The following is a 27,581-nucleotide window of genomic DNA, read 5'->3' as shown; positions in this document are numbered from 1 at the left end:
TACTACATGTAGAGAAGATGTTTCTCCTGGTTGGGGAGTTTAGAATCAGGAGTCACAGTCTCAGGATTTGAGGTTGGTCATTTAGGACTGAGATGAGGAAACATTTTTTCATTCAGAGGATGGGCAACCTTTGGAACTTGAAACCACAGAAAGCTATGGAAGCCCGGTCAAGAAAGAGATTGATACATTTTTAGATATTAAAACATCAAAGAGCATAGAGAGAAATTAGGAATATAGCATTGAGATAGAGGATCAACCATGATCATGTTGTATAGCGAAGAAGCGTTGAAGGACTGAATGGCCTACTCCTGCTGCTAGTTTCTATGCTGAAGTGCAAAGCATTATGGCAGCAGTATCCTGTGTAGATTCAGCAAGTTTGTTAGATCATTTCTGGTTTTGACCTTTCCTGCCATTTTCTTCAGATATTCAGAGTCACTCTCAAGTGTGTTGGGTTGGGGTCATTCTTTAATTTCTGGCCATCTATGTAGATACACAATTTTTTTTAGCATTGTTGGGGTGGAATACACAGGATATGGTTTGGAGAGATTTGGTGTGAGACATCACTATTTGTTACTAATACTAATTGTTAACTGTGTTTTTCCAGTGTCTGGCACAAAGTACAGAAGGATGGAACTTGAATGGCATAACAGATGTGATCAGCACTGATAAAGTTCCAGTGCATGCTTGTTGACAGGTCATTCGTACATATGTTTCAGGAGTGGATAAGGAAGATGTTGACTAATTTTGCAATATTATAATTCTCAGCAGGTCAGGCATCGTCTGTGCAGAGAGAAACTGATTTAACGTTTGATACTGATGATTGATATTTTGTTTTAGCACCTCTGATTCCAACAATGTCATGATAACGAACTTTCGAGGTCTTCCAGGGTACTGGGGACATGCCTACTAGTTATTTGTAGCAGTGTTATGTAAATGAGCTTTGTACCCAAAGTCTTCATTAGAACCATATTGTTTTTGCTACATACTTTCCTAATCTTTATACTTAAGCACCAACTTATTATATCACTAATATCAGAAGGTGTCTAGATACCTGAAACTTAAGTCTTGCTTCTAAGGTTTTAGAGTATACTTGTAGCTCAGGTTGTGGATGTTGTGGTTGGTTGGCTTGCCGAGCTGGTTCGTTGTTCTGCAGACGTTTCATTACCCTGCTGGGTAACATCATCAGTGCAGCCTCCGATGAAGCACGGTTGTGTTTTCCAGCCTGTTGTTATTTAGACTCTGGAGTCCGTTGAGCTGGATTACCTCACTTCCAGATTTCCTTCGCAGTGGAGTGTATATGAGGTCAAGCTCTATGTGTTTGTTGATGACTTTCTTCGTGGAGTACCGGGCTTCTAGGAATTCCTGTGCTTGTCTCTGCTTTGCTTGTCCCTGCTTTGCTTGTCCCAGGATCTTGGCGTTGTCCCAGTCGAATTTTGGTGGTTCTCCTTATCCATGTGGATAGAGATGAGTGAGTATTGGTCGTACCTTTTTATAGCCGATTGATGTTCATGTACCCTCGAAGTTAATTTCCTTCCAGTTTGTCCGATGTAGTGTTTGTTACAGTCTCTGCAGGGAATCTTGTATATGACATTGGTCCTGTCCAGAGTGGGCAGTGGGTCTTTAGTTCGGGTGCGCAGTTGTCGTAGGGTTGATGTGGGTTTGTGTGCTACTCTGATGCCCAGTGGTCGTAGGCGTCTTGTGGTCAGTTCAGATGTGTTCCTGATGTAAGGTAGCGTGATGAGCGTGTCGGGCGTGTAGTATCTTCCTAGTATCGTTCGCGTAATAGACATCTTCTGACCCAGTTTTTGGGTATCCATTGTCTCTGAATACCTGGAAGAGGTACTCTTCTTCTGTTTGGTGTAGCTCTGTGCTGCTGCAATGCGTTGTTGCCCATTTAAATAAAGTTCTCACGCAACTTCGTTTGTATGTGTTAGGGTGGTTGCTGTTGAAATTCAGTACTTGGTCAGTGTGTGTGGCTTTCCTGTGTATCTTTGTTAGGAATTCCCCATTTGTCCTGCGCTCTACCATGACGTCCAGGAATGGGAGCTGTTTGTTCTTCTCCTCTTCTCTGGTGAATCTGATTCCAGCGTGGGTGTTGTTTATTTGTTCGTGTGTCTCCTCCAGTTTGGTCCATTTAATAATGACGAAGGTGTCATCCAAGTAGTGTATCCATAGTTTTGGTTGGATTAGCGGAAAGGCCATACTTTCCAGTCACTGCATCACCGCTTCGGCTATTAGTCCGGAGATAGGTGATCCCATGGGTGTCCCGTTGATCTGTTCATATATTTGGCCTTTAAAGGCGAAGTGGATGGTGAGGCATAGGTCCAATAGCTTCGGCATGTTGTCTGTGGAGATGGTTTCACTGGGGTCTTGTTCTTGTTCTAGTATTGCTGTCATTGTTTCGCTTGCCAGTGGTATGTCTATCGATGTGAATAGGGCAGTAACATCAAATGAACATCAATTGGCTACAAAAAGACATGACCGATACTCACTCATCTCTATCTACATGGATAAGGAGAACCACCAATTCGACTGGGACAGCACCAAGATCCTGGGACAAGCAAAGCAGAGACAAGCACGGGAATTCCTAGAAGCCCGGTACTCCACAAAGAAAGTCATCAACAAACACATAGAGCTCGACCTCATATACACTCCACTGCGAAGGAAAACTGGAAGTGAGGTAAGCCAGCTCAATGGACTCCAGAGTTTAAATAACAGGCAGGAAAACACAACTGTGCTTCATCGGAGGCTGCACTGATGATGTTACCCAGCAGGGTAATGAAATGTCTGTGGAACAACAAACTAGTTAAGTCTTGCTTCATTGGCTGTTCACTAACTCCAACCAATGTCCTTCAATGGTCAGATTACCTCTGCTGAAATCAATTAGTCAAATTCCTATATATGCATCTCAATGATTTCTCCACATTTTCCATTTTCCCCATTCTTTTAAAGATCCTATATTCTGGAATAATCAGCCTAACATCTAGCCAGATATGTGGAATTGCTACAACATCATGTATCAAGCCAAATCTATGCTTTAATTCGCTTGTTCTTCTTAAATTATGGCCACTGTAACAGTTCTCATGTGCCCATATGTTCTATTAATTGTTTATTCATTCTTGGATTTACTGTATGGACGTTGCCTTTGGCCCTGTTTATCCTTTCTGCAAATTTGTTAGGTGAAATTGGTGGGCAGGACTTGGACATCTCTAGGAGACCTTGAGGCATTTATGATCTATGGGGTGCCTATAAACTAGAAATTTCTAGCCTGTTTAAAATCCATACCAAGTAATTCCATTGGACACAAATCAAAAAAAAAATTCTCTGAAAAGGAAGCTGAACTATAGAGTACATCTCCACCCTAGAAAAAAGATTAAAAACAACTAGTGTTGACACAATACTGCCTTTGTATGTTGTACACCATTTTATGCAAAAATCATTGTTCATACGACTTATCCTGTTTATGTTTTTAACTATTTACTTTTTAAAAAATGTATTAGTTATTGCGGAAATGTTGCTATACCACACAATATTAAAGTGCCCTTATGGACTGATGTAGTGCAGCAAGCAATGTTGATAGTTTGAGTGTACCAGGGACTGCTAATCAAGGATTTCCTTCAATGATTCATTTTAAAAATAAACAGGATGTTTCGCTGTTGCTTATTTGACGAATGCACTGTTCAGCATCAAATTGAGGAACACAGAGCTGAAGGTTGCGCAATTTGACTGTTAGTCAGGTTGAGTTAACCGATGGCAACCAAGAAACTACAAAGGCATTTTGTGGCAGGAATCAGTGAGGATAAGGAACATTGATCAGCTTCTCATCTTACTTACTATTTGGTGAACCCAGTAAGAAAATGCATATGATGCTAGGGTTGAATGAATATGGCTGTGTTATTCTCCATGGTAAACAGCTGGCTAACATTCATTTTGTACATTCAGGTATAAAGTAGCCGATGGAGCAGGTGCTGGAGGTGCTGTGGCACATGCAGAACCGTACCCTTATGAAAAAGAAGCATTATCAAAACAACAATAAAGGAAAAGTCAGGTAGTAAACATTTCTTTTTCTTCATAGCATTAATAAATCAAGGTCTTTGGTTTTGCGTTATCACATTATGCAGAGAGGCTGGAAAATACTGAACTTCAAAGGATTCATTCATGAGTCACTGAAAGTTAACATGGTGGTACAGCAAGCAATTAAGAATGCAAATGACATGTTGGGCCTTATTACAGGAAGGTTTGAGAATCAGAGCAAATAAGTCTTACTAAAATCATATAGAGTCTTGACAAGATTACAGTTGGAGTATTGTGTATTGGTTTGGCTTTACTTTTGAAAGTTTATTTGCCATAAAGGGAGTTCAACGAACGTTCACAAACTGATTTATAGGATGGAGGGATTATCCTATGAGAAATTATTAAATAGTCTGGGCATATATTCCCTGGAGTTAAGACTGAGTCATGATTTCATTCAAATATACAAAATTCTTGCAGGGTTCAACCGGATCGATGTGAGGATGTTTCTTCTGGCAAGATAATGTGTGGAGGGATGGTACAGTGTCAGAATAAACAGCAGCATTTGGGACTGACCTGAGGAAGAATTTAGCCAAAGGGTAATAAATCTTTGGAATTCTCTGCTGTCAGTTGTGAGCATGTTTAAGACTGAGTTTGACAGATTTTTACATATTAAAAAAGCAAGGGATACAGAGATAGTAAGGGATAATGAGGAAATAGATGCGCCATGACCTCATTGAATGGCGGAGGGCTTCTAGATGGCCTACTCCTGTTCTTGTTTCTTAGGAAACATCATGAAGCATATAGATTGTAGTTGTTGGAAGGTTATGAACCAATATAGCACAAGGCACATACCCTAAGTCCTCATAAGTTTTAGAGATTTAACTCATACTGTTATTATTCTGCACAACACTCAAGCCACCTAGCAAACTGTACCCCCAAATCATACCCCGAACAAAATCAGTTTTGAATGCAGTCATTGTGTATATGTAAACAAGTGCAATCACTGTTTGACTGTGCATGGGAATATCTCATAATGAAGTTCTTGTGTAATATTTGTGGAACATATTTTGTTTTCTGCGGTTCCAAAACCGAGACTTCTTCAAGTAATTCTTCAAGATTCTGAACAGGTGTTAATACTTAAGAGATTTTGTGAAATAAAAGATGTGAACAAAATGCAACAAACTGGCAGTATTTTCAATGTCGAACCTATTTTGACTCCTCTTTTCATTTATTCCTTTCTTGGAATGTACAATTATGTGACTATATTTTCCAATTTTCTTCCCACACTCCGTGACAATGACTCATGTTGTGGTATGTTTCCATCATTACATTGAGAGCTCTCTGCTTATTTGCTGAAGCAGCCATTGCTAATGTGGAAATCTACACAAGTCTGTATATTAATCAGTATTGGTAAAGGAAACGGATAGATCAGGATACTTTCTAAATTGTCTGAAGTTACTCATTGTGGATGTTTAAAGAGACATGGGGGTTCAATGAAAATCTCTAAAATGTCACAAACAAGAGCAGAAAATAATTGAATGCTGGACTTAATATCTAGAGGATGGGGGTATAAGGATGCAGAAGTTATGCTGCAATTATACAAAACCCTGGTTAGACCCTACTTGGAGTACTATGAGAGATCGAGGCACCATATCTCAGGAAGGTCATATTGACCTTGGAGAGAGTACAATGTGGATTTACAAGAGTGACACCTGTACTTCACGGTTATGAGAAAGATACCAATTAGGCCTGTTTCCCCTAGAATTTAGAAAGTTAAAGATGATCTGATTGATGTTGTCAAGATATTAACAGGAAAAGAGAGCAGATCACACTATCCCACTATTTCTTATAGGATTCCAGGATTTTCCTCCAAACCTTTGCTTACAAGTCCATTTGAAATTTGAATGCTCACACTGAAGAATTATTCTGCTGTTGGCCCTAAACTTGTTATCTCGAATAACATTAATTACTATTGCCATACAATGAAGCAAATAGTATGAAATTCCCTGTTGCACAAGAAACCATTTATAAGCAATCTTCTCTGGATTGTCTGAATTGTTAACATACCAAAATTTACCTAATTCAATTAGCAGTCAACCATTTGTGTCAGCTCAACAAGAACTTGTTTAGACTTCATTGGATCCAGAATTAATTTTGATGGCTTCCTGGGCAACACTCTCCTGACAATATAATTTAGTATCCCTATTTGGCTGGGAAGTGGCCGGCAAGTGGCCAAGGAACAATACTTAGGTGAAGATAGACAGGCTGCCCACAGTCTCATCTGCTTCCCATACCACATAGCCCATGAAATTGTAGCCAGGTGGTAAAGTAGCTGGGAGGCCTTGTGGAAAATCTGACAAGTTCCTTCACCAGCAAATGCCATAAAATCCTTTTAGTCCCACCACCCCTTGCTAGCTGCTTGTTATTCACATGTTGGTAGGAGATCTTTCTGGGTTCCTTTTCATGTTGATTGCCATATTCATTCTTTACCAGTCCTATTTATCTCTTCACTTCCCCTGAACTATGGTACTTGATATGGTTTTCAATTGAAAATTTTATGCAATAGGAATCATTTGCTTTTTATTTCATCATTCTCTACATCCCTCATTAGTCAGAGAGCTTTGGCTTAGGTTTCCCTCCATTTCACCTCACATGTACTTAAAGTATCTCCTCCTCAAAGAAACACCCACTGCTTCATGAAATCTTCCTGTTAAGTCTTTGGCACCATTTTACCATCGATACAACCCTTCTAATTCTAATTCAATTCAAATCAGTTCTCTTCCATTTCAGATGTTCTACTTCAGATTAATCCATCCAACAAAAACTATTTTACTTCTTGACACCTGCAATGCTGCACCTGGACTCCCCCAAGGATTTGACTTTTGGCCCTTCACCAGCTGCTGCAGCAGTCACAGAAGATGCTCCATTCCAAGGAGGATGAGACAATGTGGAACAGGTCTATGCCCACCTAATTGATTCAGGTTGTTTTTAAGTTCAGGTTTGGAACATTAATCAATGACATTTGGATAGCCATCTCTGGTGACACTAATTTCTCCAGCTCCATCCAATACATTGCTACCTCTTATTGTCTTTGTAACATAGCTTGTCTTTCTTGCCAAATACCACAATCATGTTGTGCCAGTAATCAAAGGATGGTCAAAACACTACAACTCATCTGTACATAAAACTAGAAAATGTGAATATGTTCCAAAGGCCAGGCAGCATCTGTTCTGATAAAAAGTTTTTGATCTGAAACATTAACGGTATCTCTCTCTGCACATGCTACTTGACCTGCTGAGTGTTTCAGAATATCCTGTTTTCATTTCAGGTCTCCAGAGTATTTTGGCTTGGTATTAAATCTCACCTGCAAATTGTATTTTTTTGTAGCTGTATAAGAACTGTCAATTCGTCAGCAAAACTACTTTTGACAGTAGTGCTCATTCGGTGTTTTTCCTTCAAGTACCATACTGAACGCTCCAGTGGAGATGAATGATTGACCGTGTGATCCAAAGGCCAATGCATCAAATTGATATCTTGCTAAACACTCAAAATCTTCCTTTTATTTGAAGCTATGTCCCTGTCCTCGTGAAATTCCCACGGCTGCCAATGGTAAGTCGGACTTATATTTCTTCCTTGATATTCACCACCCAAGGAGACACAGGCTGATCCTTTTAGGGTTGACAGTCGGAGTTTTCACTAAAGGAAATGGAAGCAGTTGGAGTTCGTGAAATCAGGATTAAGTGGGCAAGGAAGAAGTCTTGATTTAAAAACAAAAGAAAAGGACTGAAGAGTTATAAGACCATAAAATCTGGCCATGATTGAGTCTCTCTCATTATGGGCTGGAAATGGTTGGAGTTGCAGTTTGATGGATGTCTATTTTCCCTCTGAACCTAAATTGCTCCGGCTTCAGCCTGAATTCCCGCCCCTCTCGCGCTGCTCGGCGCAAACCTCTCCACGCAATTGGCCGCCCCACATCACAATCCGGCATCACCAAACCCTGACGCAGCAAGCAATTGGTCAGAGGTACTGGCAATCAAACCCTGCGTCATCATATTAGGTTGAGGAGAGGACCTTTAGCGGTCGCGCAGATTCAATTCCTAAGGCTGAAAAACGACAGTAAGGAAAGAAATTAAAATAAAGTTGAAGGACAAAAAAAGTTTTCAAAAAGACAGTAGCAAGATTTCCGGTCATCAAAACGTAAGTCGGCTTTAACAAAATAACAACTTTTGTTGGCGGGCAGGGGGTGGGGGTGTGTGGTATGTGGGTAAAGAAATTCCCACAGCAGCGACTCGGGGCGGTGCCTTTCCCGTCAACGCAACCTGTTAGCGGAAGTGCCTTTTTAACACACTGGCACGACGTCGTACACGGATTGGACGTGAGGCAAGCGCCGCCGTGTCATTCCGAGCGCCGATTGGCTGATCCGTCTGTCCGTCAGGCGAGGTGTAGGCGGGAGAAGGCGGCGACGGTTTATCAGGTTTGGTTGTGATTGTCCCCACCCCCTTTCATAAACTGACTAACTTTGCAGCATTGACTTGTCTTTGGTTTTACCCGTGTGTTTTAGAATTCATTGCTATAGTCTAATATATAGCTATAAAGGTTACAGCTATAAGGACTGACTTTAGCATAATCATTACAGGAAGTGGCCAAATTCAGGTAAAAGAAGAAAAACTTCTTCGAAATAATTCGCTAATTTCTTTTAAATGTGTTGCTTGGGGTATGATACTAGGGCGTGCTGTGATTAGTGAGTGATCTGTCAAAATGTGTGTGATTTTTTTTTTTTAAACGTTTTGTGTTTAAATTGACTGATGAATTGATGTTAGGTGCAATGTAGATTCTTCCAAAGTAAATAAATCATTTTCTACTTTTGTAGGCACATGTTTATAAGGCGGTTGCGTTATATTTGTTACTTTTGTTGTGACTTTGGATTTGAGCATGTAGTTGTAATGGGATGGGTGTGGCAATACAAGCATGGGGCTCGGCCATTTAGGGTAGATTCATGAATCAAGTGTACTAATTCAGTGGATTAAGATAAACGTTATGTTGGAGATGCTTAAATAGTCAACTTTTGATTTGTAAAGGCACTGAAGTTTGAGTAATTTTAAGAAATGCAGAGGTAAAAGTGGAAGATGAGCAGAAGTAAAAGGACCAGCCATTGTTCCACCTTTGGGTTGTTTGTGTCTCAGATTAACTTTCTTTCTCTTTCATCAAATTTTAACTTTATACAGGGATTTGTATAGTGAGAGGTCTTTATTCAACTAACCGGTTTCCATGAATGTTTGGATTTGGTTTCCTGCTGGCATTTAGTTTATAGTGAGTAGGATTGTTTCTGTGGCTTGATTCCTTCATGGTGTGTGGGTGTTGCTGGCTTGCCTAGCACTTATTGCCCTATCCCTGTTTGCCCTTGAGAATAAGGTAGAGCTTTCCTCAACTACTGCACTCTACGTTCTGTAGGTAGACTTGCAATACTGATAGGGAAGGTATTCCAGAATATTAAAATTAGTGACACTTGAGAAACAGCGATATATTTTCAAATCAGGGATTGTGAATGGGTTGGAGGAAAAGCTTGTAGGTTGTGTGCCCATGTGTCTTGTCGTCTTAGTTGGAGATTGCTGTGGTTTGGACTGTTCTAGGATCCCTCGGTTAATTTTTGCAGTGTATTTTGTGTCCTGTCTACAAGAACAGAACATGCTGGAAAAGCTCAGCAGGTCTGGCGGCATTAGTGAAGAGAAATCAACGTTAAAGTTTTGGGTCTGGTGACCCTTCCCCTCAACTGCTTGTCTAGTATGTTGAATTCATTTTGATGATTGAATGATAGATGAAAGTTACGTCGGGTGTTCTATTTGATAGTCATCAAACAACTTGTATTCAACTATTAACAATCATTTCTGAAGTGACTTCTGAGGAATGGTCACTAGACCTGAAATGTTAACCCTGATTTCTCTTCACAGATGGTGCCACCCACCTGCTAAGCTTTTCCAGCAACTTCTGTTTTTGCTTTTGATTTACAGCGTCCACAGTTCTTTGTTCCTATTGTAGATAGGACACTGCTGCTACTGAGTTTTGGTGGTGGAGGGAGTGGATATAGTTCTATTTAAGCTAGTTGCTTTGTCCTAGTTTGTCCTGTTTCTTGATTTGTTGAAGCTGCACTCATCCAGGCAAGTGGGAAGTATTCATCACACTCTGACTTCTGCCTTTGTGGATGTGATTTGGGGAGTCAGGAGGTGAGCTATTTGCACCGGGATTCCTAGCCTCTGACCTGCTCTTGCAGCCACTATTTATGTGGCTAGTCCTATTCAGTTTCTGGTGAATGGTAACTCCCAAGATATTGATTGTGAAAGATTCATTGATGGTGATGCTGTTGAATGTCAAGGGACATTTATTAGATTCCCTGTTGTTAGAGATGGTCATTGCCTGGAACTTGTGTGAATGTTACTTGTCACTTTTTAGCCTCTGTCTAGATATTGTCCAGTTTGTGCTGTGTTTGGTCATGGGCTGCTTCAGTTTCTGAGAAGTCACAAATTGTGTTGACCTTTGTACTTTTTGGAAGTAGGGATGTTTGCTGACTTTTATGATGGAAGAAAGGGCACTGAAGCAGCTGGGTATGTTTGGCCGAGGACACTACTTCTGCAGTGACGTCCAGATCTGAGTTGACTGACCTTCAACAACACAACAATCTTCCTTTTGTGCTAGGTATGACTTTGACCAGTAAAGTTTTCTCTTGATTTGTTATTCATTATGATTTAGTTTGTCTCAAATGAATTGCCTTGCCTAGCTTGATTATATCCCACTGTTCTAGTGGAAGCTTAGAAGTTGACAATTGGGAAAACCACAAGGGTGAATTAGTGGCAATATATTGTCCTTCCCATATAACCTACATACTAAGGAAGCAGTTCAAGGTGCCTGTTGCAAAATTTGGGAAGATTGGAGCTATAATTTATCCAGTGCCTCTCTAGCATGTTGAATCAATTTTCTGATGCTGATTGAATGATGGGTGAAAGTTACCCTTGGTGTTCTGTTTGATTTATGACAGATGTTGAACTAATTGTGTGCAACTATTAACAGTCAGCTCTGCCAAAAGTCACTTCAGAACTGTAATGCAGGCTTTCAGTCAGTTTCAGTCTGAAGTGAAATAGTAGGAGTAGTGAAAGAGGAAGCAAGGACCAAACAAATAAGACATTATGTAGAGGTTAAGGTTACAGTTGAGTAGTCTATATGTAATGTGTGGTGAAATAGTACATGGCATTTTAGAACACAATACTCATGCTGGCATGTGTAAGAAGGATGGTGGGTGTAGTGGTGCTGTTGCTTGTAACTCTTAAAGTATGTTTCATACCATGATGAAATGTAATTTTGGTTTTCCCCAAAATTATTGGTACACTTATTATCTTGAGTGTCATGTTGTTCTGCCTTATATGGGAAGTTTGTGTGAACAGCATAAAAGACAGAAATACACTGGACTTGAGGATCTTAACCCTTTTGTGCCACATGGAATCCTAGGCTGCATTTTGTCCAGATTTTTCTTCAACTGAATTGTATTCGAGTCATTTATTGTCACATTGCTGGAAAGATGGTAAAATCTCTTGTCACCACAACCTGTCACAATTTTGAGTTTCAAAGAATAAAAAGAAATTAAAAAATGGAATTTATCATTTGTACAAGGAGTCTTCAAACACATCCCAGGGCTTCTTCAAGATGTCCTGGGCCTTGGCGTCCCTGTGCTTCTAGCCTACCACAGGTAGGAGTCCCTGATCTGGGCACTACCTCTGCCACAGCGACCTGCTGCCAAGAGTCCCTGTCTGGGCACCACTGCAACTGCCGATGACAACCTGCTAAGTCCATGCTTCCAGCCTATTGCAGCCAGGAGTCCCCTCGGTGCCTGATGCCACTACTGCAACTGAAGACCTGAGTCCATGCTCTGGGTCTACTGTAGCCAGAAGTCCTTGCTTCAGGCACCACCACTGCAGCAGTGACTGGCCAGGTCTATGCTCTGGGCCATGAGCCCTCACTCTGTGCTCCATCACCACTGCAGCTGACCACCTGCCCTGCACCTGCCTGGCTTCCCCATGACATCAGAACATAAAAGGAAAAAGGAGGGAGATGGGTTCTGGAGCCTGAACACTACCAACTGTGTCAGTGCTGCCGTGTTGGAGAAACTGTATACTATTTACATGATATCTGCTCTATTTAAGAGTACTCCAGGCAACCTAATACTTAAATAGATATAAAGTGCATATCGAGCTGTGAAAGGTGTATAATTCTGTAAAATAATTAGTTTATTCTGTTTGTATGGACGTGAATGCCTGCACAGGATCACTTGTAAAGACACCTTTTTTTAATTTGCTGACCTCACTGCCTAGGTGAAGTAAAGAATTGACCATTGCTTTTCAGCTACAATTCATTTTTGCAAGAATTTACAGCATAGAAACAAGCCATTTGGCTCTGTTTATCAATGTATTGTAAAGGGAATTTCCAATATCTAATGCTGTCATTATACTTTTCTTTCTTTCACTTTCAGATACTTGTCTAGCTTTTCCTTGAATGCATCTTTGCTTTTTGGCACAACAGGCCCCTAAGCTAGCAAACGTAAGATTCTAATTGCTGTCTTGGAAAAATGTTTCTTCTGAATTAGAGAGACACACATAACTTAGCTCCAGGTTCCTCCAACCTCCTGTCTGGCTTTACATAGTTAGGGTATGGTTTTATAGGTGGAGTGTTTCCTTTGGACTTGGACAAGTGGTTATTGTCCATGTGTGCCTGAACAGCAAGAGACTCCTTTCTGAGCCATGACCTCTCTTGGCCTAAGAAAACTGCAGTGCTGAAGAAGCTAAGTAGGCCTTGCAGCATCTGTCATGAGAGAAAAAGTTGGTTACAGCCCATGTATCCCCGCAAATATCCCTGCCCTCTATGGTGGAAGAGCCCAACACATCAATTGAAAAGTTAAGGCTGAAGGATTTGTAGCAATCTTCAGCCAGGTGTGTTGAATGGATGACCAGGATAGCCGCCTCTAGTGGTTCCCAGCATTGTAGATGCCAGTATTCAAGTCAGTTGGAATCCCTCCACATGATATCCAATGATTGGAGGCACTGGATAGTACAAAGGCTGTGGGTCCTGACAATATTTCAGCAACAGTACCGAAGACTTGTACACCAGAACTTGTTGCTCCCCTAGCCAAGATCTTCCAGTACAGTTGTAACTCTAGAATCTACTCAACAAGATGTAAAATTGCTGAGATATGTCCTGTGTACACAGCAGGTCAAATCCAATCAAGCCAGTTACTTGCCCCATCAGTAAAGTGATGGAAGGTGTTCATCAGCAGCGGTGCAATCAAGCAGCAACTGCTCAGCAGTTTCCTCATGGAAGCCTAGTTTGGGTTCTGCCTGGGCTACTCAACTCCTGACCTCATTACAGCCTTGGTTCAAACATGGACAAAAGAGCTGAATTCCAGAGGTGAGGTGAGAGTGACCATCCTTGACATCAAGGCCACTTTTGACTGAGTGTGGCATCAAGGAGTCCTGGCAAAACTGGAATCAAATAAGTATTGGAAGTAAACTCTCTCTCAACTGGTTGGAGTTATACCTGACACATAGGAGGTTAGTCATCACAGCTCCAGGACAACTCTGCAGGAGTTATTTTGATCAGGCTGTGACCCACTTGAGCATGTGGGACTTGAATTCGGACTTCCTGGTTCAGAGGTGGGATGCTACCACTGCCACAAGAATCTCAGTTCCTCAGTGTAGTCTCCTAGGCCCATCATCAGCTGCTTTGACAAAGACCTTTGTCCATTCATAAGGTCAGAAGCAGGGATGTTAGCCAATGATTGCTGAACATTGTGTTTGCGACTCCTCAAACTGAAGCAGTCTTCTTCAAATGCAGCAAGATCTGGACAGTAGCCAGGCTGGTGCTGACAAGGGGAAAGTCACATTTTTGCCACAAATGCCTGGCAGTGCCATATGGCTTTTGGAGGGAGTCAATCTAACTAATGCCCCTTGACATTTCAATGGTGTTGCCATCACTGAATCCCCCACAATCAACATCTTTGGGGTTACCATTGACCAGAAACTTGACTGGTCTTGCTACATAAACTGTGGTTACAAAAGCAGGTCAGAAGTTAGGAATACAGCGGGAAGTAACTCTCCTCCTGACTCCTCAAAGTCTGCTTATCTACAAGGCATAAGTAGGGTGTGATGGAATACTCTCCGCTTGCCTGGATGGGTACAGTTCCAACAACACTCGAAGCTTGACATTCAGGACAATGAGGCCTGAATTGGCACCGCCTGAATTGGCACCACCTCCACTGTCTACATTCGGCAGCCTACTGTCGACAAGAAACATTATATGAATTTCCCAAAGATCCTTAGATGGTACCTTTCAAATCCACAACGACTTCCATCTAGAAGTGCAAAGGCAGCAGATATATGGGAATGTCACCACCTGCTCATTCCTCTCCAAGCCACTCACCATCCTGACTTGGAAATATATGGCTGTTCCTTCAGCGTTGCTGGTACAAATTTCTAGAATTTCTTCGCTAACAACAGCATTGTGTGGGTCAACCAACAGCACATGACTGCAGTGGTTCAAGGAGCAGCTCACCGTCACCTTTTTAGAGCAACAAAAGACAAGCAATACATGCTGGCCAGCCAGCAATGCCCACTTCACATAAAGTGGGAAGAAAAACTCAGTTTGCTGATTCTCGAGCTCCACTAATCAGCATTGCCACACAAGTTAATGATTTAATCAAAGCACATGTTTATCCATCTGATGGACTCTGGTTAACAGAAAACACTGACCAGATTCCTGTACTTAATGAGATTGTCAGTTTTATTTACTTGTGACTTTTTTTTTCCCTCATTCAGAGGATGAGGGGCGTCACTGGCTAGGCAGCATTTATTGCCCGTCCCTAATTGCCCAGAGGGCAGTTTAGAGTCAACCACACTGCTGTGGGTCTGGAGTCACATGTAGGCCCGACCAGGTAAGGATGGCAGTTTCCTTCCCTAAAGGACATTAGTGAACCAGATGGGTTTTTCCAACAATTGACAATGGATTCATGGTCAGCATTAGACTCTTAATTCCAGATATTTATTGAATTCCAATTACACCATCTGCCATGGCAGGATTCGAACCTGGGCCCCCAGAACATTACCAGAGTAAATTGTCAAACAGCTATAAATGATCAACATATTACTTGAAGTAAAATCAAATCCCCATTTTAAAAAAAAAAAAAAATGCACACACTATAGTCAGACAAACAAGATAAATGAGTGGAGGAAAAATAACTGGGAAACCTAGTTCTGTGGCACCAGTCTATAAGTAAAGATACTACTTTTCCTTTTGACCTTCACTTTTGATGTCCCTCGTTGTGGATTTTCTGTTCTTTGCCAGAGATGCACAAGTCAGTGTAAAATCTGTATTTTTGATTACTGGTTAGAGGCAACAGCTTACATCAAATAAACACACAGAACTACAGATTCTTAAATCCTGAAACAAAGTGCTGGAAAAATACAGCATCTCTGGCAGCATCTGTAGAGAGAAGCGGGCAATAGTTCTGATGTAGGGTCACTGGACTCGGTGTAAGTCTGCATTTCTCTGTACAGATGTTGCCAGACATTTTTTTTTTTTTTTTAAAGAAAGAAAACACTAAAAAAACTGCAGATGCTGTAAATCAGGAACAAAAACAGAAGTTGCTGGAAAGCTCTGGCAGTGTCTGAAGAGAAATCAGTTTGTTTTGGGTATGGTGACCCTTCTTAAATCTAATAGTAGCTAGGTAAATGTCAGTTTATATGCAGAAGGGGGGAGGGGATTGGGACTAAACGATAAGTGGGGATAGAGCCCATACAAGAGCAGTTGGACAGACACGAGTAGGTAACAATCTGGCTGGGAGGGTGAATAGCTGTCAATGGAGACTGTTATTGGCAGGCTACATGATTACTACAAGGCCTGGCATTTGGGGTACGGACCTGGAGATAGGAGTTTGGGCCCTAAAATTATTGAACTCCATTGAGTCTGGAGGTCTCGAGGTCTCGAGGACCGCAGGGTCTCCAGGCAGGAAAATGAGGTGTTGTTCTTCCAGCTTGCACTGAACTTTGCTGGAACACTACAGGCCTGAGACAGATATTAGCCAGGGTACAGAGTGGTGTGTTTAAAGTGGCAGGCAACTGGAAGTTCAGGGGTAACTTGTGGGCAGAGTGTAGATGTTCCGCAAAGCAGTCACCCAGCCTATGCTTCATTTCCCCAATGTAGAGGAGCTCACATTGTGAGCAGCAAATGCAGTAGACTAGGTTGTGAAGTGCTGCTTCACGTGGAAGCTATGTTAGCAGGCTCCAGCCACCACATCTTTACCACGGACTTGCAGTCCCTTTACACGTCCATCCTCCATCAGGATGGTCTTGGGATTCTGCACTTCTTCCCGGAGCAAAGGCCTGAACCGTCCCCACCCACTACCACCCTCTCCACTTAGCCAACCTCATGCGCATCCTCACCCTCTGACTTCTCTTTTAATTCCTCTAATTTTCGCCAAAGGAGTGACCATGGGTACCCCATGAACAGACAAGCATAACTTGTTCCAGTCCTATTTCAGACCCTCCCACAATCTTTTCTCCATTGTATCAATGATATCATTGGTGCTGCCTCCTTGTCTCATCTGGAATTGGAAAAGTTGATTGAGTTCACTTTCAATGTCCACCCTGCCCTTACTTTCAGGTCTATCCCTGACTTCTCCCTTCCCTTCCTTGACATCTGTTTCCATTTCTGGGGTTAGACTGGCCACTAACATCCACTATAAACCCACAGACTCCCACAGCTATCTGGACTATACATCCTCGCACCCTGCTTCTTGTAAAGACTTAATTCCATTCTCCCAGTTACTGTCTCCATTGCATAAGTTTCGATGATGCCAACTTTGACAGGGGAGCCTTCGAAATGTCCACCTTCATCCTCAACTGAGGATTCCCCAGCACTGTTGACAGGGCCCTCAACTGGGCCTAACCCATATCCCACACTACTGCCCTCACCCCCCTTGTCCTTTCCGCAACAGTGATAGGATTCCCCCTTATCTTGCCTACTATCACATCAGCATCCACATCTAGAAGATCATCAGTTGCCATCCCCAATGAGATGCCACCACCACACACATTCCCCTCCCCTCCCTTGCCCACTTGCCACAGGGACCATTCCCTCTGGGATACCCTGGCCTGCTCTTCCTTCGCTCCCAGCATCACAACCACCCCATGGCATCTTCCCCTGCAACTGCTGTAGCGCTTCACCTGCACTTCCCAGGATCTAGTCTACTGCAGTCACTGCTCACAATGTGGTCCCCTGTACATTGGGGAAATGACATGTGGACTGGGTGACTGCTTCACCAAACATCTAGCTCTTCCTGCAAAAAAGACTCCGAGCTTCCAGTTGCCTGCCACTTTAACACGCTACCCTGTTCCCTGGCTGACATCTATCACAGGCCTACTGCAGTGTTCCAGCAAAGCTCAGCGCAAGCTGGAAGAACAACACCTCATTTTCTGCTTGGGGACCCTGCAGCCTTCTGGACTCCGCATCAAATTAATAAATTTTGGGCCTGTACACTCCCATGCCCTAGCCCCATACACCACACACCAGGCCTTGTTATTACACACCACCTATTGTTAGCCACTAACAGTCTCCATCAACAGCTATTCACCCTCCCAGATGAATTGTTATCTATTCCTTTGTCCAATTGCTCTACTTTCTCCTTTGGGCTCTATGCCCACCTATCGTTTACTCCTGACCCACTCCATGCCTCATCTTCTGCATATAAACCAACATTTTCCTAGCTACCATCAGTTCTGAGGAAGGGTCACCGGACTGGAAAAGTTACTTCTGATTTCTCTTCAGATGCTGCCAGACTGATTTGAGCTCTTCCGGCAACTTGTTTTTGATAGCTTTTTTTTAAACAGAAAATGGTGGAAGAGAATAAATGACTGCCTTCAGACATATTTTGCTGAAGAGAGATATGTAGAGAGCCTGTTGTTCCCAGTATGGAAAACTTTCGTCCATTGCCCTGTTTGTATATACACGCTGTTCAGCTGCCTGGGAGCCAGTCAGAGTTGTTGGCAGGTTTGTGACCTTTGGTTTGTACAGTTGTGGCCCTTTTAAGAATACTAATTCACTATCTGTTCCCAGCTGAGTCTCATGTTGAAGACCCACACCTGGTGTCCTGTCTAAATCTTACCTGTCCTGCAATGTACAAACAACATGCAGTAAGTTCCAGCAACTTACTTTTGAAACGTGTAGCAATTACTTCTACAGTCCTTGGTTTTAAAACCGTCATTTTCCCATGTTAGACCACAGTCAAAAATACAGAGAACTGAAGATGTGATCTTTAAATCCAAAATTTCTCTCTGGAAGAAAAGTCATTTATCTCAATAGAAACTGTGCTTCTCTTTGTGCAGATGTAACAAGATCTGAGTTTCTCCAGCACTTTTTTGTTTCAGTCTGCAGTACTTGTTTACCTCTTTGCTAGCTGTTCACGGGGATACCTTTTTTTAGCTGAAATTAGGACTAATGCAAGAACCAGTTCTCTCTCTGATTCTGGAATGGTCTCAGCAGATTATAAATGCCACAAGTGTGACAAAGTAGGATGCTGGGCTATCTAATTCAACATTTCATGGAGAAAATGGCATATCCCCTACTCTTTCATTACTTTCTAGCCAGGGATCAACCATGGCTTGCTGAAAAGTGCAGGAGAGCATTCCAGGGGTAGCACTGAGTCTATCTAAAGATGTCAACCTAAGGAAACTATCACAGGAGGGACTTTAGAGGCAACTTTTTCAGAGGGTGATTCATGTATGGGATGAGGTGCCAGAGGGACTAGTGGAGGCTGGTACAGTCACAACACTTTTTTTTTTAAAAAAGGCACCTGGATGGGTTTATGGAAAGGATTGAGGGATATGGGCCACATGCTGGCAAATGACTTATTCAGGGTATCTTGTTGGCATGGACGAGTTGGACTGAAGGGTCTGTTTCCATGCCGTACATCTCTATGACTGCATATGTGCCAAACTGCAAGTGATACACTGCACTAAACGATTCCACAATCAACAAATCAGATCTAAGCTCTCTAATCCTGCCACATCCTGATTAGTTTAACCACCAGTCATAGATACTGTAAAAGCTATGAGCCATGACACCATTCTGGCCATAGTACTAAAGACTTGTGCAGCAGAACTTGCCATGTCTCTAGCCAAGGTGTCTAGTACAGCTACAGTAGTGGTCTCTGTCTGACAACATGAAGTTTGCTCAGCTATGTTCGGGCACAGCCAACCCAGCCCCATGAGTCTGCTCTTGGCTGTCAGTTAATTGTTGGAAGATGTTGTCAGTGCTTTTAATAGCACTTGCTTAGCAATAACCTGTTCATTGATGGTCAGTTTGGGTTCTGCAATGACCACTTGGCTTCTGACCTCATTACAGCCTTGGGTTAAAAACAGACTAAAGAGCTGAATTCCAGAGATGATTGCCCTTGATGTCAAGGATGTATTTTGTCCAGGTGTTATCAAGGATCCATAGAAACCTGGAATCATAAGGTCAGAAGTGGGGATGTTCATTGTGAATAGTTAATATTCAGCATCGGTCACCACTCATTGTAGCAGTCTATAAATGCGATAAGACCTGGATAGTATCCAGGAGCAAAACCAAAGTTGCTGGAAAAGCCCAGCAGGTCTGGCAGCATCTGTGAAGTAGAAAAGAGTTAACATTTCAGGTCTGGTGACCCTTCCTCAGAACCGTTCTGACAAAGTATCACCGGACTCGAAACGTTAACTCTGTTTTCTCCTTCACAGATGCTGCCAGATCTGCTGGGCTTTTCCAGCAGCTTTGGTTTTGCTCCTGATTTACAGCATCCGCAGTTCTCTTGGTTTTTATTTTGGATAGTATCCAGGTTTGGTCTGTTGAGTGGCAAGTAATGTTTGTGCCACAAGAGCCAGGCAATGACTATCTCCAAGAGAATCTAACTATTGGTCCTTGACTTTCAATGGTATTACTGGCACTGATCCTCAACGTCCATATCCTCGGCCTGCAATTGAACAGAAATTTGATCTGGACGAGCTATATAAATAGTCTAGCTACAACAGCAGGTTGGAGGCTAGGAATCCTGAAATGAATAAGTCATCACCTAACTCCCAAAGCTTGTCCACCATCTAAGACACAAGTCAGGAGTATGATGGATTAATCCCTACTTACCTGGATGAGTGCCATAATGACAAAACTGAAGAAGCTTCATGCTATCCATGACCAAGCAGTCTGCTTGTTTGACGCTGTATCCGCAAACGTTCAGTTCTTTGTTCACTGATGCTCAGCAGTATCTGACAGCACCACCTACAAGATACACTGCAGAAATTCACCAAGGAATCTTAAGACAGCATCTTCCAAACTGGTAACCATTGCCATCTAGAAGGACAAGGGCAGCAGGTACATGGGAATACCACAACCCTCAAGTTCCTGTCCTTGAGGGCAATAAAGGATGGGAAGTAAATGCTGGCTTGGGCAATAATACCTTGACCCTTCTTTCTTTTGTTTTTGTTTTAAATTTTGGTCTGTAAATCCCAAGAACTGTGGCCAGATTCTAATGCTAACTTCCCTTCACAGTTCAGCCTGGAGCTTTGTGCCTCACTAGGGTAGCATGCTGAAAATCAAGCCCAGCTACTCCTGGAATCGTCATGAAAGTTGAAGATCTAGGAAACTACTCGGAGTTCCTCCAATTTGCCTGTCTTTTTGAGTCTGGTTGATAGGCTTGGACCAGGTTTCTGTACTTAACAAGAATTTCTATTTTTAAAATACATTAGTAGCAGGTGAACAAATTTGTGAACTGTCAGCATGTTAAACTCCATCCCCCCCCGCCTGTGGTTTTGTCACTTCATTCTTCCCCCTTCCCCGTTTCTATTTTATAACCACCTAAACCCTCCAAGTTAATTTTGCTTTCCAATTCTGGACTCTAATGCACTTTAGTCACTCCACAGTAGTGGCAGTATCCTCAATTGCTTAGGCCCCAAGCTCTGATTCTGTCCCTAAACTTGTGTCTCAGCTGTTTCTCTCCTTTTTTTTAAGACTCTCACTCTTTTATGACCTACCTGTTTGACTAAGCTATTGATCACCTATCCTACCAATACGTTTCTGCTTATTTTGGTCAGTGCAAATGAGTTGGAAGGTTCAGACTTACGATGAAGGTTCATACTATTATCCAGTTTGGTTTCTAAAGTGGAAAAATATGTAGCTTCAAGTTTTTTGTTTTGTGATGGGGGGAGGGTATGTTCTTAGTTTCATTTCAGTTTTGTTGGAAAGTGGTGTGTAGTGTCTGGAGATCTGTTTACATGCATTTTAATGAGATCTTTTACCCTCTGAACAGTTCAGTGCATCAACAGAAAAGCAGTGGAGAGAATTTTTAAAAAAAAAACTGTTGCCTAGTGACAGAAGTCGAGTGAGACAGAACAATCCAGCAGAATTTGGGCGAAATGCAGGTTCAAAGAGGCCCCTTACAGCAGCTATGCTGCTCTTAGTAGCTCATACAGTTGGGGTGAGGCAACAAACCCAAGTTCCTTTTTAAATTCCAGAAACACAACCTGTGGAGATATTGGGGAAAAAAAATGATTTAGTTCAAGGAACCATGTCAGCCATTGAGTCCAGTTTGTACCGTGTTTAAGGAGATAGAATATAACATCAAATGAATGCAGCAATTTGCTGAAATGACAATGATGAAAGCTTGATGTGCTGAACAAGGAGTTTGTGTGGAAGATGGCGTTTGAATATCTGTGTAATTAGTGGTAACAGGTTCTTTCTGATACTTGTGACAAATCTGCTTCAAATGGGTTTTGAATAGGTAACATTAGTTTTTTGTTTTTTTTTCTTAAATTTTGTTGAAAGCCTCGTGAATATGGTCAGTGACTTACCACCGTGCTAAAAGTAAAACTTATCTGTCAGGCCACGTCTCATTTTGGGATCTGACTTGTCCATTATTAGCATCAGCTGGATTGTAACAATTCTCACTACAGGCTGTGAGCATAGAATCTAATAATACTTGGCTGTGATACGAAGGAAGTGATTCATTATTGTGGCTATTTCTTTTTTAGTAAAGCTGTTAAAGTTCCCACCTGACTGCTGAAGTTGCTATTAAAGGTTGTAAGGTGTCACCTAAAGCCCAGTAAAACATTCTTTTGGTCAAAATCTTTAAATCAAATTAGCCACTTATACTGTTTTGTAGTTTTGCTTTACAAAAAAATCTTACTTTTTTCTAAACTTGTAAAACACCAGTTGGCACCAATTGTATTTATTCAATATATTCAAGTATTAGTCATTAACTGGACTTTTACTTGTACTAGCAGACTGAAACAATGAGTTTTGGGTTTTCAGAGCATGTTTTTAATGTGCAAATGAGTAATGAATAAATAAATTAAAAACCTATTCAGTTCTTGTCTGATATTAAACATACTTTCCAACAGTGATCAGGGAATAGAAGATATTCACTAAGGAGCTACAGTTGTTTGTGTGTTAACTAATGGCAGAAATGTGAAGGTTGCTCTTGTTTAATTAATTTGTGTTTTCGTTTGGCAGTGCAAATCAATTTTGAACCTGTTCCCCAGCCCTTCAAGTGGCAGCAATATTTCTTCAATATGCTTTTTTAAAAAGGTTTCCCTTTGCCTCGTATTCCCGATCTGCGTGAATTTTTTTTCTGTGTAGAGGCTGTCTAGGTGGGCTGCTGCTCATTACCATGAATTAGAAGAAATAATTTGTTTCATGATTTAGACATCCTTTTTAGAAAGAGGAATTACATTAAGGCCATATTCTTTCCTTAGCATCAACCTGTTGCAGAGGAGTGTAGTAACATTTCTGAACAAGTTGAGAAAAATATTTTCAGATGCTTATTGTCTCTTTAATCGTTTACCATGGTGGTAAATTTTCTAAACATTTTAATATCCTTTTATTTAACCACTTTTTTTCCACCCTATGCTTGAAATGGCTGTTTGTATGTTAACCTAATTCTGTGCCTGCAAGCACTGACGGCCTGACTGAGTTTAGAATAATATTATGTTCATGTCATTGTCAATGATTTAATATATTGACATGCTTCCTTTCCAATGGCTAACTGATATTCTAAGACTGTAGCACTAGAATTTATTGTAATCTATCCTTTATCTCTCTCTTCATCCTTCTATAGTTGATCTTGTCTGAAACTTCATTGTATCTATACCAGTTTTTGAGATGCAGTTATGAAAACTCTGCACAGTAAACTGATGTAATGATTTCCCTCTGATATAACACTCTTTGAGAAGTTATGAAGAACAGACTTTGTATGTAGATTACTAATCTGGTTATGTATTCAATGTTTTAAACCTAACAGTACAGCACAAGAATTTGTAGAAGCAATAGAATAAACACAACCTTTCCACTTAATGGATAATCTACAAGGTGCCACAGAAAAGGTTATTGCAGAAAGCAGAAGCTCTTGGTGTAGTGGCTAACTTGACTTGCATAGAAGATTGCAAGAAATAGTATGCATAGATCTGTTTTTGTTAGGATGTGTGCTGGGCCCTGAACATTTTAAGATTTCTATCATTGAATTGGATGAGGGAGCAAAGGCACGGAGGCTGAATGTGCAGATAATAAAGACTGGAAAGTATGCTGTGAAGGGGATGTGAGGATGCAGACAGATGAGGTCAGAAAGCGTGCAAACATCTGGCAGACTCGAGAGTAATATGCTAAAGTGTGAAATTTTTCACTTTTGGCAGGAAAACTAAAAATTTTTAAAACGAAAACGAGTGCAGAATTGAGTTGTGGAGGGATTGAGGTATTATAATGTGAGACAAAAAGTTACTAAACAGATACAGCATGTTATTGAGAAACACAAAAATGGCCTACTTCTGCTCCCATTTCCTATCGGGCTGTTGAGGTTGCTTTGCCATGCAATATTATCATGGAGAATCCATCTGACTCAAAGTTGTTCCCACTTATCCCATACTCTTTGATACCTTCAGCCTTTGAAACTTGTACTTTTTTTTTGGTACAATATTTTTCTGTTGTGTTGAGTATATATTGTCCTTTTTGCTTATGAAAAGGCATTTTCTAAAATAATGAGTTAAATTATTGCAGAAGTAACTTTCTGCTAATCTAAAAATTAGTACATTACTGTAGCTTCCAGTGTGACAGTTTTCTGGTGACTGGTTACATGTCTCCAAATACATTGGTAATCTTTCTACTTTTTCAGAAAAAGTAGAACCAAATGACAACCTCTTGTCAATTTGCTCTCCTAAAACATTTAATATCACCTATCCACCCACTAGTATTATGCTGAAGGCCATCTAATTTCCTCTAATGTTGGAGTAAATGTGCTTTGCTGTATCATTCTCATTTTTAACTCTAATTTCCTAAGGGTGAAGCTTTCATCCTTTTCCTGTTTGTTTTTCTCATATATTGTAAGGAGTATTTTATCCCTTTGTCCAAAAGAAAAAATATGGAAAAGGAAATGAGGAAACAGGATGTTGCACTTTTTTTTTTTAAGGTTAGTACTGGAACTCTGAGTTGTATCTACAATGTTGCCTGATTTATGAAGTAGGTGAGAAGGCTAGAAACATCACCACCTATATGTGTATGAAACAGTGATGGACAGATGATTGGTTTTGCAGTTAACCAGTTGAGAATTCCAGAGAACAATTTGATTTGTTCCCAGGTAAGTGGCAACAGATTTTCATGTGAACAATGAAGCAAGCCTCTAGGCTTCAAACAAGGCATCTAAGTCTCTCTCTTGCTCTCAGCTCCTGGTAGCCGTTTTCATGTTCCAATCTCCTGTTAACCAAGCTCTCTGCAGAAGTTTGTTGAAAGGAAAAATACCTTCAGATAATTGAAGGAGCAAATTCTAAAAATTTAAAGCATCAGTGTACAACCACCTTCGTCTCTTCAGCGGAGAACTGAAAGGAAGAGGGAGGAACCAAAGGGTAGCAATACACTTCTGATGTGAGCTGGTAAGAACTGCCAATGCTGGAGTCAGATAACAGTGTGGAGCTGGAGGAACACTGTAGGCCAGGCAGCATCAGAGGAACAACAAAGCTGATGTTTTGGGTCGGGACCCTTGCAGAAAATTTTCTTCTGAAGAAGGGTCCTGACCCTAAACGTCAGCTTTCCTATTCCTCTGCTGCCTGGCCTGCTGTGTTCCTCCAGCTCCACACTTAACATTGCTGATGTGGCCTAGTTGGTGCTCCTGAACTTTTTTTTTTTCCTTTTTTGGTATTCTATCTATAATATTCTTGTCTGCTTGTAAATGTAGGAACTTTGTAAGGGGGTAGTGTTTTTACACTACAATTGTATGTTAACAATTCCTGTTTCTTTCATGCCATTGGTTTAAAATTTTATAAGAAAATAACTATTGATTATGGTAATGAAAAACCTGGCATGCATGTCCTTTTGACTAGAGTTAGATCGTTAAATAAAATTGGTCAGTTTAATCAGATTTTCATATTTTTGTGATGACTCAGATAGTGGGACTTGATTTTTCCAATGCGCTACCCCTGTAGATTGTGGCATTTTAAGTTCAACTTATCAACCAATTTTCCACTTTTTTTCTTTGTTTTTCTTTTTCCCCTGTATATTTTAAGTACAGCCGTGGTCTGTCTACTCTTGACCCCTGAAGTGTAAGGTTGCAGTTCTATGTTTTCTTGTCTTTATTGTAACTATGTGCAAGTGAACTTCTGGTTTCATTTCCTATTCCTCTTTGTCCTTATCTTTTGGAGTTTGGAAGCTCTAGTTTGGTATTGTCAAACTATGCTACTTGGTTTAGCCCTTTCTTTTGGTATTCTTAGTCGTGGTGTCTTGAATTTTGAGTCTTGCCCTACAACTTCTTTTAGACTCTCAAAGTCTGGACATTTATTTCAGTGCACTCTTGCCTCCAGTCTAAATCTCAACTGGTTGGAATCAAAGAAGAAAATGACATCAATCTTGCTCGTGGAACTTCAGTATATGGATGATGCCATTTCAGCTTTCTTGGAAGAGAATCTTGAAGACCCTTGCAGTTGTCACAGAAGCATGCTGAAGAATTGATCTCCACCTGTACCTCAAGACTCCAGTACTTGACCAACTTGTCCTTGGGCAAGTCCTGGTCTGCCCCTCCATTAAGATCGAGAGAAATCCTCCCAAATGTGGAATATTTCCCGTATCCAGGGAGTCGGCTGACATTTGATGTGACACTTGACATGCCATGCCTTCTGCAAATGATACCTTTTTTGGGCACCTAAAGGTCCCACTCTTTGACTGTGATGTTCGTGCTGATATCAAGAACCTTGGGTATAAACCTATCTAACTTACACCAGCATTCTTGAGGGAGCCAATAGCAGCATTGTAGAGGTCATGATTACACATAACCAACCCTGCTAGCCCCGCCATGAGCTAAGGATATCTGCACTGACTGCAAAAGCAAGTCATCTTCACCAAGCTCCAGGCACTCAAGACCAGGACAAAGTGTTTGTTTTTTTTTTTTTTTTTTTTTACAAAGACAAAAAATTCCTTGAAGGCTTCCCTTGTGCTACATAGATGTCAACATGTGGGAAATCCTTCTTCAGAAGAAACCTATTTGAAGGAACCTTTTGTGTATGAAGTGGCACTCATCTGCAAGTACGTACAAACAAGGACCTGGAGAAAGGAATGCCAGCCATCTCTAGGCCATAGTACCAGTTCCACCTTCTGGAAACACCTGCTAAATGTTTGGTTGATGTAGCAACTCTAGGATTGAGCTTATTAGCTATGCAAGGGCCCATTGAACATATGACCACTGACACAATTTTGCTAGGTGAGCAACAATGCTCATTGGCAAGTGATTTGCTGACTGCTTTTCTTTTCCCCGCTGTAACAGAGGCCCATTTTATGCCTTCGCACAAATGGGTATACCTCAACTGAACAGGCGGTGTCAGCAGGCAGATTAATGACACACATCTGTCTGTCTTCATGTACAATTCCAGCAATGGTGTGATAGGCGTCTTTTTATAACTGATCATAATATTTTGCAGATGACAAATTCCCATTTCCAAGTTTTTCTGCTTTGCTAAACTGCTTTCATGGAAATAATTGTGTTCTGAAAGGAGCTCTCTAAAGAGAAGCTACTGCATTTATGTTGAAGTATTCTATTAGCCTCCTGGTCATCCAACGATGACGCGGCTGCTGAAACAGTCAATGTTCAAACACAGCAAGATCTGGACAACGTACAGGCTTGGGCTTACAACTGGCAAGTTAAAATTTGCACCTTTTTCAAATACCAGGCACGAACATCTCTGAAAAGAGACAGACAATCTAACCACCATTCTTTGTTCAATGGTTTTGTTGCTGTCACTGAATCCCCCACTATCAGTGTCTTGCGGGGAGAGGGAGTACAGTTGACCAGAAACTCGATTAGATTCGCCACATAAAGACAGTAGCTACAGGAGCAGGTCAGAGGCTAGGAATACTGTGGCGGGTGACTCTCCACCTAACTCCCCAAATCTTGTCCATTTACTAGGCACATGTCAGGAATATGACATAATACTCCTGACTTGTCTGAATGCTCCAACAATACTCTAAGCTTGTCACCACCA

General features: G+C 41.3%; 2 protein-coding genes across 2 annotated transcripts in view; both read left to right on the top strand.

The window, feature by feature from the left end:
- Positions 1–8,051: 8,051 nt before the first annotated feature.
- Positions 8,052–27,581, top strand: part of LOC109915032 (microtubule-associated protein 4-like) — a 123,167-nt gene continuing 103,637 nt past the window's right edge. Inside the window, exon 1 of the mRNA XM_048596161.1 lies at positions 8,052–8,211. The gene's annotated coding sequence lies outside the window, so the exon portion shown is untranslated. The remainder of the gene's footprint in view (positions 8,212–27,581) is intronic.
- The window catches only part of LOC125482976 (ATP-dependent RNA helicase DHX30-like), a 55,400-nt gene continuing 54,978 nt past the window's right edge, over positions 27,160–27,581 (top strand). Inside the window, exon 1 of the mRNA XM_048596162.1 lies at positions 27,160–27,212. Coding sequence (XP_048452119.1) covers positions 27,160–27,212 — 53 coding nt within the window. The remainder of the gene's footprint in view (positions 27,213–27,581) is intronic.

Source organism: Rhincodon typus, chromosome 4, assembly GCF_021869965.1.
Source record: "Rhincodon typus isolate 14 chromosome 4, sRhiTyp1.1, whole genome shotgun sequence".
Taxonomy (NCBI): Eukaryota; Metazoa; Chordata; class Chondrichthyes; order Orectolobiformes; family Rhincodontidae; genus Rhincodon; species Rhincodon typus.
Note: the sequence above shows the minus strand (reverse complement) of the source record. Positions and strands in the feature narration are given on the sequence as shown.